The sequence below is a fragment of the Perkinsus marinus genome (assembly GCF_000006405.1).
Source record: "Perkinsus marinus ATCC 50983 genomic scaffold scf_1104296948560, whole genome shotgun sequence".
In the NCBI taxonomy this organism is placed as follows: domain Eukaryota; phylum Perkinsozoa; order Perkinsida; family Perkinsidae; genus Perkinsus; species Perkinsus marinus.
The window spans coordinates 1-6,647 of NW_003210133.1; the positions used below are offsets into that span (position 1 = coordinate 1).

General features: G+C 47.3%; 1 protein-coding gene and 20 non-coding genes across 21 annotated transcripts; 1 reads left to right on the forward strand and 20 right to left on the reverse strand.

Annotated features, from left to right (window-relative positions):
- Positions 1–15: 15 nt before the first annotated feature.
- Pmar_PMAR004253 lies at positions 16–88 on the reverse strand. Its single transcript has one exon. It is a non-coding gene; the product is annotated as a tRNA-Thr (tRNA).
- A 146-nt stretch (positions 89–234) lies between these two features.
- Pmar_PMAR004254 lies at positions 235–307 on the reverse strand. The gene has a single exon. It is a non-coding gene; the product is annotated as a tRNA-Thr (tRNA).
- A 146-nt stretch (positions 308–453) lies between these two features.
- Pmar_PMAR004255 lies at positions 454–526 on the reverse strand. Its single transcript has one exon. It is a non-coding gene; the product is annotated as a tRNA-Thr (tRNA).
- Positions 527–672: 146 nt separating this feature from the next.
- On the reverse strand, positions 673–745 carry Pmar_PMAR004256. The gene has a single exon. It is a non-coding gene; the product is annotated as a tRNA-Thr (tRNA).
- A 146-nt stretch (positions 746–891) lies between these two features.
- Pmar_PMAR004257 lies at positions 892–964 on the reverse strand. Its single transcript has one exon. It is a non-coding gene; the product is annotated as a tRNA-Thr (tRNA).
- A 146-nt stretch (positions 965–1,110) lies between these two features.
- On the reverse strand, positions 1,111–1,183 carry Pmar_PMAR004258. Its single transcript has one exon. It is a non-coding gene; the product is annotated as a tRNA-Thr (tRNA).
- A 146-nt stretch (positions 1,184–1,329) lies between these two features.
- Positions 1,330–1,402, reverse strand: Pmar_PMAR004259. Its single transcript has one exon. It is a non-coding gene; the product is annotated as a tRNA-Thr (tRNA).
- Positions 1,403–1,547: 145 nt separating this feature from the next.
- Pmar_PMAR004260 lies at positions 1,548–1,620 on the reverse strand. The gene has a single exon. It is a non-coding gene; the product is annotated as a tRNA-Thr (tRNA).
- A 146-nt stretch (positions 1,621–1,766) lies between these two features.
- On the reverse strand, positions 1,767–1,839 carry Pmar_PMAR004261. Its single transcript has one exon. It is a non-coding gene; the product is annotated as a tRNA-Thr (tRNA).
- Positions 1,840–1,985: 146 nt separating this feature from the next.
- On the reverse strand, positions 1,986–2,058 carry Pmar_PMAR004262. The gene has a single exon. It is a non-coding gene; the product is annotated as a tRNA-Thr (tRNA).
- Positions 2,059–2,380: 322 nt separating this feature from the next.
- On the forward strand, positions 2,381–4,414 carry Pmar_PMAR004263 (hypothetical protein; the record flags this gene model as incomplete). Its single annotated transcript, XM_002778572.1, has 1 exon — positions 2,381–4,414. The coding sequence occupies one exon, from the start codon at positions 2,381–2,383 to the stop codon at positions 4,412–4,414; it is 2,034 nt and encodes a 677-aa protein (XP_002778618.1).
- A 126-nt stretch (positions 4,415–4,540) lies between these two features.
- Positions 4,541–4,613, reverse strand: Pmar_PMAR004264. Its single transcript has one exon. It is a non-coding gene; the product is annotated as a tRNA-Thr (tRNA).
- Positions 4,614–4,759: 146 nt separating this feature from the next.
- On the reverse strand, positions 4,760–4,832 carry Pmar_PMAR004265. The gene has a single exon. It is a non-coding gene; the product is annotated as a tRNA-Thr (tRNA).
- Positions 4,833–4,978: 146 nt separating this feature from the next.
- Pmar_PMAR004266 lies at positions 4,979–5,051 on the reverse strand. Its single transcript has one exon. It is a non-coding gene; the product is annotated as a tRNA-Thr (tRNA).
- A 146-nt stretch (positions 5,052–5,197) lies between these two features.
- Positions 5,198–5,270, reverse strand: Pmar_PMAR004267. The gene has a single exon. It is a non-coding gene; the product is annotated as a tRNA-Thr (tRNA).
- A 146-nt stretch (positions 5,271–5,416) lies between these two features.
- Pmar_PMAR004268 lies at positions 5,417–5,489 on the reverse strand. Its single transcript has one exon. It is a non-coding gene; the product is annotated as a tRNA-Thr (tRNA).
- Positions 5,490–5,635: 146 nt separating this feature from the next.
- Positions 5,636–5,708, reverse strand: Pmar_PMAR004269. Its single transcript has one exon. It is a non-coding gene; the product is annotated as a tRNA-Thr (tRNA).
- Positions 5,709–5,854: 146 nt separating this feature from the next.
- Positions 5,855–5,927, reverse strand: Pmar_PMAR004270. The gene has a single exon. It is a non-coding gene; the product is annotated as a tRNA-Thr (tRNA).
- A 146-nt stretch (positions 5,928–6,073) lies between these two features.
- Pmar_PMAR004271 lies at positions 6,074–6,146 on the reverse strand. The gene has a single exon. It is a non-coding gene; the product is annotated as a tRNA-Thr (tRNA).
- A 146-nt stretch (positions 6,147–6,292) lies between these two features.
- Positions 6,293–6,365, reverse strand: Pmar_PMAR004272. The gene has a single exon. It is a non-coding gene; the product is annotated as a tRNA-Thr (tRNA).
- Positions 6,366–6,511: 146 nt separating this feature from the next.
- Positions 6,512–6,584, reverse strand: Pmar_PMAR004273. Its single transcript has one exon. It is a non-coding gene; the product is annotated as a tRNA-Thr (tRNA).
- Positions 6,585–6,647: the final 63 nt, after the last annotated feature.

Consider the following 6,647-nt stretch of genomic DNA (forward strand, 5'->3'; position numbering starts at 1 on the left):
AACGAACTCAAAGCAAGCCTTCTGCCGGAGTTGAACCGACGACCTCCCGCTTACTAAGCGGGTGCTCTACCAACTAAGCTAAGAAGGCACGGTCTCGCAAGTGTAAAGTCTAACCATGTCTTGAAATTTCACAATGAAACGCATACCACAATTCAAGTGGTGCAACAATTTGGTACTAAATTTCAGTGAAAAATTACGAAATGCAGTCGGTTTCCGACAAACGAACTCAGAGCTAGCCTTCTGCCGGAGTTGAACCGACGACCTCCCGCTTACTAAGCGAGTGCTCTACCAACTAAGCTAAGAAGGCACGTTACCTCGAGTGTGGAGTCTAACCATGCCATAGAATTCCACAATGAAACGCATACCACAATTCAAGTGGTGCAACAATTTGGTACTAAATTTCAGTGAAAAATTACGAAATGCAGTCGGTTTCCGACAAACGAACTCAAAGCAAGCCTTCTGCCGGAGTTGAACCGACGACCTCCCGCTTACTAAGCGGGTGCTCTACCAACTAAGCTAAGAAGGCACGGTCTCGCAAGTGTAAAGTCTAACCATGTCTTGAAATTTCACAATGAAACGCATACCACAATTCAAGTGGTGCAACAATTTGGTACTAAATTTCAGTGAAAAATTACGAAATTCAGTCGGTTTTCGACAAACGGACTCAGAGCTAGCCTTCTGCCGGAGTTGAACCGACGACCTCCCGCTTACTAAGCGGGTGCTCTACCAACTAAGCTAAGAAGACACGTTTCCTCGAGTGTGGAGTCTAACCATGCCATAGAATTCCACAATGAAACGCATACCACAATTCAAGTGGTGCAACAATTTGATACTAAATTTCAGTGAAAAATTACGAAATGCAGTCGGTTTCCGACAAACGAACTCAAAGCAAGCCTTCTGCCGGAGTTGAACCGACGACCTCCCGCTTACTAAGCGGGTGCTCTACCAACTAAGCTAAGAAGGCACGTTACCTCGAGTGTGGAGTCTAACCATGCCATAGAATTCCACAATGAAACGCATACCACAATTCAAGTGGTGCAACAATTTGGTACTAAATTTCAGTGAAAAATTACGAAATGCAGTCGGTTTCCGACGAACGAACTCAAAGCAAGCCTTCTGCCGGAGTTGAACCGACGACCTCCCGCTTACTAAGCGGGTGCTCTACCAACTAAGCTAAGAAGGCACGGTCTCGCAAGTGTAAAGTCTAACCATGTCTTGAAATTTCACAATGAAACGCATACCACAATTCAAGTGGTGCAACAATTTGGTACTAAATTTCAGTGAAAAATTACGAAATGCAGTCGGTTTCCGACAAACGGACTCAGAGCTAGCCTTCTGCCGGAGTTGAACCGACGACCTCCCGCTTACTAAGCGGGTGCTCTACCAACTAAGCTAAGAAGGCACGTCTCGCAAGTGTGGAGTCTAACCATGCCATAGAATTCCACAATGAAACGCATACCACAATTCAAGTGGTGCAACAATTTGGTACTAAATTTCAGTGAAAAATTACGAAATTCAGTCGGTTTTCGACAAACGGACTAAGAGCAAGCCTTCTGCCGGAGTTGAACCGACGACCTCCCGCTTACTAAGCGGGTGCTCTACCAACTAAGCTAAGAAGGCACAGTCTTGCAAGTCTAAAGTCTAACCATGTCGTGGAATTTCTCAATGAAACGCATACCACAATTCAAGTGGTGCAACAATTTGATACTAAATTTCAGTGAAAAATTACGAAATTCAGTCGGTTTTCGACAAACGGACTCAGAGCTAGCCTTCTGCCGGAGTTGAACCGACGACCTCCCGCTTACTAAGCGGGTGCTCTACCAACTAAGCTAAGAAGGCACGTTCCCTCAAGTGTAAAGTCTAACCATGTCTTGAAATTTCACAATGAAACGCATACCACAATTCAAGTGGTGCAACAATTTGATACTAAATCTCAGTGAAAAATTACGAAACGCAGTCGGTTTCCGACAAGCGGACTCAGAGCTAGCCTTCTGCCGGAGTTGAACCGACGACCTCCCGCTTACTAAGCGGGTGCTCTACCAACTAAGCTAAGAAGGCACGTTCCCTCGAGTGTGGAGCAGGGCATTTCCTAAGAAGATTTCTATAGCAGATTTACATGTTCATGAGTCGAAGTATCATTTGAGCGACCGTACAAAAAATTTCTTATAGGGTCGCACTCATCGACGGCCTAGAGAGCGTGAACCCTATGCGCGCTGCGCACGCGTTCACTTAGTTTGGAGAGAGCACGCATACACAAAGCACACACTCATCCACATATCACATACCACACACACATATCACAGACATCCTTCGTTCACATCGCCAACGACGTGGTCAGCCATGTTGAATTTCTCTCTTAGTTTCTCGTCTTTGAGTGAGAATGCCTCCCAAGAAAACTCTCGATCAGAAGAAGAAGGATTGGTCAGCGATATTCACTTGGGTCGAGTGGGCAGTCGACGACGATGGGGAGGATCTCTTCAAATGCTCTGTGTGCACAAAGGGTGTTTGGAGTGACTATAGAAGATTCTCTGGGAACATGCAGAAGTCTCTGTTCGACCAGCACGCGGACGACAAACACCATCGCGAGAGCCTCCTACAAGCTGAGGGTAAGGCCCACATGAAGGCCTACTGGGGTGGCATCATCGCAAGCGCACAGGCTAAGAAGCAGGAGGAAGAGGAGAAGATGGTAGCAGAGAAGAGCCAGCAGTTCAAGGCTCTCCTGTGGCTTGTGCAGAATGAGGTTGCTATGGCGAAATACCCCAGCTTCATCGAGCTCATTGACGAGCTCGTCAGCCGCGAGCATAGTCATACCTCGACTAAGTCTGGCTGGGAGATGGCTCGCTCGTGTTCCGCTGTCTGCAGGAAGCGTTGGACCGACAGGATTAGGGAGGCACCCATGCACTGCCTTATACTGGATAGCACAAATGATGGGGACAATTGGGTTGCTATCCTTTGCCGTTTCGTTGACTCGAGTGGGAGAACTGTGACCGCCTTTTGGGATATTATTCCTATGATCGACCAAAAAGCCGATACCTTCGTTGGCATCGTGACCGAACTCTATAGATTGGACCAAATCGACGAAAAGCGATGTGTGGCCATAGCGAGCGACGGCTGCACTACGATGAAGAGGTTCGCTGAGGATCTCAGTGCATTGTTCGGTGGGGGCACCTTCTGGTGCCACTGTTTAAGCCATAGGCTCGACTTAGCCCTGAGTAGGGATGCGTGGACTAAAAGCACCTTCTGTAGGATGATTGAGGCAGGGCTCAGATCGGCATACCTTCTCTTCAACAGGAGTACAACCAGAAAAAAAGAATTGAAGAAATTGCAGGATATCTACGGTAAGATTCAGTTACCAACAAGTATAATCGAGATAAGGTGGATCTCGAAATTCCAGGCTGTCGAGGCCCTGACGAATCCTAGCACTATGGATGCTATAACACACATGCTCAGGGATAAGGACCCTGATGCTCTGACGGCAGACGAATTCAATGTGCTCGACCTTCTGGAGGATCATCGGGAAGGCCTCCTTGGGCTCAAGAGGTTCCTTATGCCCTTGAGGAAGCTCACCAAATCGTTTCAGGCTAAAAATCTCAATCTCCATGACGCGATAAAGCTGCTGAACGCGACTCAGCGGGAGGTCTCTCTTATGCAAGGATTACCGGCTGAAGTCGAAATCCTACGGCACGACTTCATCCAGTATTTGGGAAGTCGCTTCAAGGCAGATGAGGTGAGCTGGTTGGCCTTCAATAACGTCTCACAGAAATATCCCGATGACTTGGTGCGTATACGATTCAAACTCCTCAAGGATAAGTTCCATCAATTGGGCTGGGATGATGATGACGAAAGCTTCGTGGTAGACTACAATCGCGTCATGGGGGCTGCGAAAGATGAGATCGACGGTGGACTTGTTCCCGACGACATCGAGCTGGATAGCCTTGGAGACTCGTTGGGGGTTGGAAAGAACTGGAAATTATACCGTATGCTAGGGAAGACGGTTTCCCCTACATCAGTAGATGCGGAGCGCGCATTTTCGTGCCTGACACGGCTGAGAAGCGACTATCGAAGAGCCCTTCACGTCAACCTCCCACATGCCCTCCGCCTTGCGATGGTGCGAGGCTCCACCGACGTCAAGGACAACGAGCTCGTCGCCGAGATTGTAAAGCATTGGATGAATACGCGGGCCAGGAGGAATCGGCCTAAGGGGATCAAGAGGTCCGCTGCTGGCTCAATTAAGAAGGATGAGCCGCTCGGAGGAGAGGCTTCTTCCGATATTTCCGCTGATGAAGGCACAAGTGCGCAGGATATCGCCGAAGAGGCCGGCAGGGACAACCCTCGACCGAGGAGGTCAGCCTACATCCAGGCAATGGCCCGGTTCAAGGAGATGGTCGGAGATGAGGATGAGCCTGATAGTTGATTCAATCAATTTCATCCCATTTCCTCTCTAAGTGTTTGGTGTTGTGTGACCCGCGCACAATTTGATACTAAATTTCAGTGAAAAATTACGAAATGCAGTCGGTTTCCGACAAACGAACTCAAAGCAAGCCTTCTGCCGGAGTTGAACCGACGACCTCCCGCTTACTAAGCGGGTGCTCTACCAACTAAGCTAAGAAGGCACGGTCTTGCAAGTCTAAAGTCTAACCATGTCGTGAAATTTCTCAATGAAACGCATACCACAATTCAAGTGGTGCAACAATTTGGTACTAAATTTCAGTGAAAAATTACGAAATGCAGTCGGTTTCCGACAAACGAACTCAAAGCAAGCCTTTTGCCGGAGTTGAACCGACGACCTCCCGCTTACTAAGCGGGTGCTCTACCAACTAAGCTAAGAAGGCACGGTCTCGCAAGTGTAAAGTCTAACCATGTCTTGAAATTTCACAATGAAACGCATACCACAATTCAAGTGGTGCAACAATTTGATACTAAATCTCAGTGAAAAATTACGAAATGCAGTCGGTTTCCGACAAACGAACTCAGAGCAAGCCTTCTAACGGAGTTGAACCGACGACCTCCCGCTTACTAAGCGGGTGCTCTACCAACTAAGCTAAGAAGGCACGGTCTTGCAAGTCTAAAGTCTAACCATGCCATAGAATTCCACAATGAAACGCATACCACAATTCAAGTGGTGCAACAATTTGATACTAAATTTCAGTGAAAAATTACGAAATGCAGTCGGTTTCCGACAAGCGGACTCAGAGCTAGCCTTCTGCCGGAGTTGAACCGACGACCTCCCGCTTACTGAGCGGGTGCTCTACCAACTAAGCTAAGAAGACACGTTCCCTCAAGTGTAAAGTCTAACCATGTCTTGAAATTTCACAATGAAACGCATACCCCAATTCAAGTGGTGCAACAATTTGATACTAAATTTCAGTGAAAAATTACGAAATGCAGTCGGTTTCCGACAAGCGGACTCAGAGCTAGCCTTCTGCCGGAGTTGAACCGACGACCTCCCGCTTACTGAGCGGGTGCTCTACCAACTAAGCTAAGAAGACACGTTCCCTCAAGTGTAAAGTCTAACCATGTCTTGAAATTTCACAATGAAACGCATACCCCAATTCAAGTGGTGCAACAATTTGATACTAAATCTCAGTGAAAAATTACGAAATGCAGTCGGTTTCCGACAAGCGGACTCAGAGCTAGCCTTCTGCCGGAGTTGAACCGACGACCTCCCACCTACTAAGCGGGTGCTCTACCAACTAAGCTAAGAAGGCACGTTCCCTCAAGTGTGGAGTCTAACCATGCCATAGAATTCCACAATGAAACGCATACCACAATTCAAGTGGTGCAACAATTTGATACTAAATTTCAGTGAAAAATTACGAAATTCAGTCGGTTTTCGACAAACGGACTCAGAGCTAGCCTTCTGCCGGAGTTGAACCGACGACCTCCCGCTTACTAAGCGGGTGCTCTACCAACTAAGCTAAGAAGGCACGTTCCCTCAAGTGTAAAGTCTAACCATGTCTTGAAATTTCACAATGAAACGCATACCACAATTCAAGTGGTGCAACAATTTGATACTAAATCTCAGTGAAAAATTACGAAATGCAGTCGGTTTCCGACAAGCGGACTCAGAGCTAGCCTTCTGCCGGAGTTGAACCGACGACCTCCCGCTTACTAAGCGGATGCTCTACCAACTAAGCTAAGAAGGCACGTTCCCTCGAGTGTGGAGTCTAACCATGCCATAGAATTCCACAATGAAACGCATACCACAATTCAAGTGGTGCAACAATTTGGTACTAAATTTCAGTGAAAAATTACGAAATTCAGTCGGTTTTCGACAAACGGACTCAGAGCAAGCCTTCTGCCGGAGTTGAACCGACGACCTCCCGCTTACTAAGCGGGTGCTCTACCAACTAAGCTAAGAAGGCACGGTCTTGCAAGTCTAAAGTCTAACCATGTCGTGAAATTTCTCAATGAAACGCATACCACAATTCAAGTGGTGCAACAATTTGATACTAAATTTCAGTGAAAAATTACGAAATTCAGTCGGTTTTCGACAAACGGACTCAGAGCTAGCCTTCTGCCGGAGTTGAACCGACGACCTCCCGCTTACTAAGCGGGTGCTCTACCAACTAAGCTAAGAAGGCACGTTCCCTCAAGTGTAAAGTCTAACCATGTCTTGAAATTTCACAATGAAACGCATACCACAA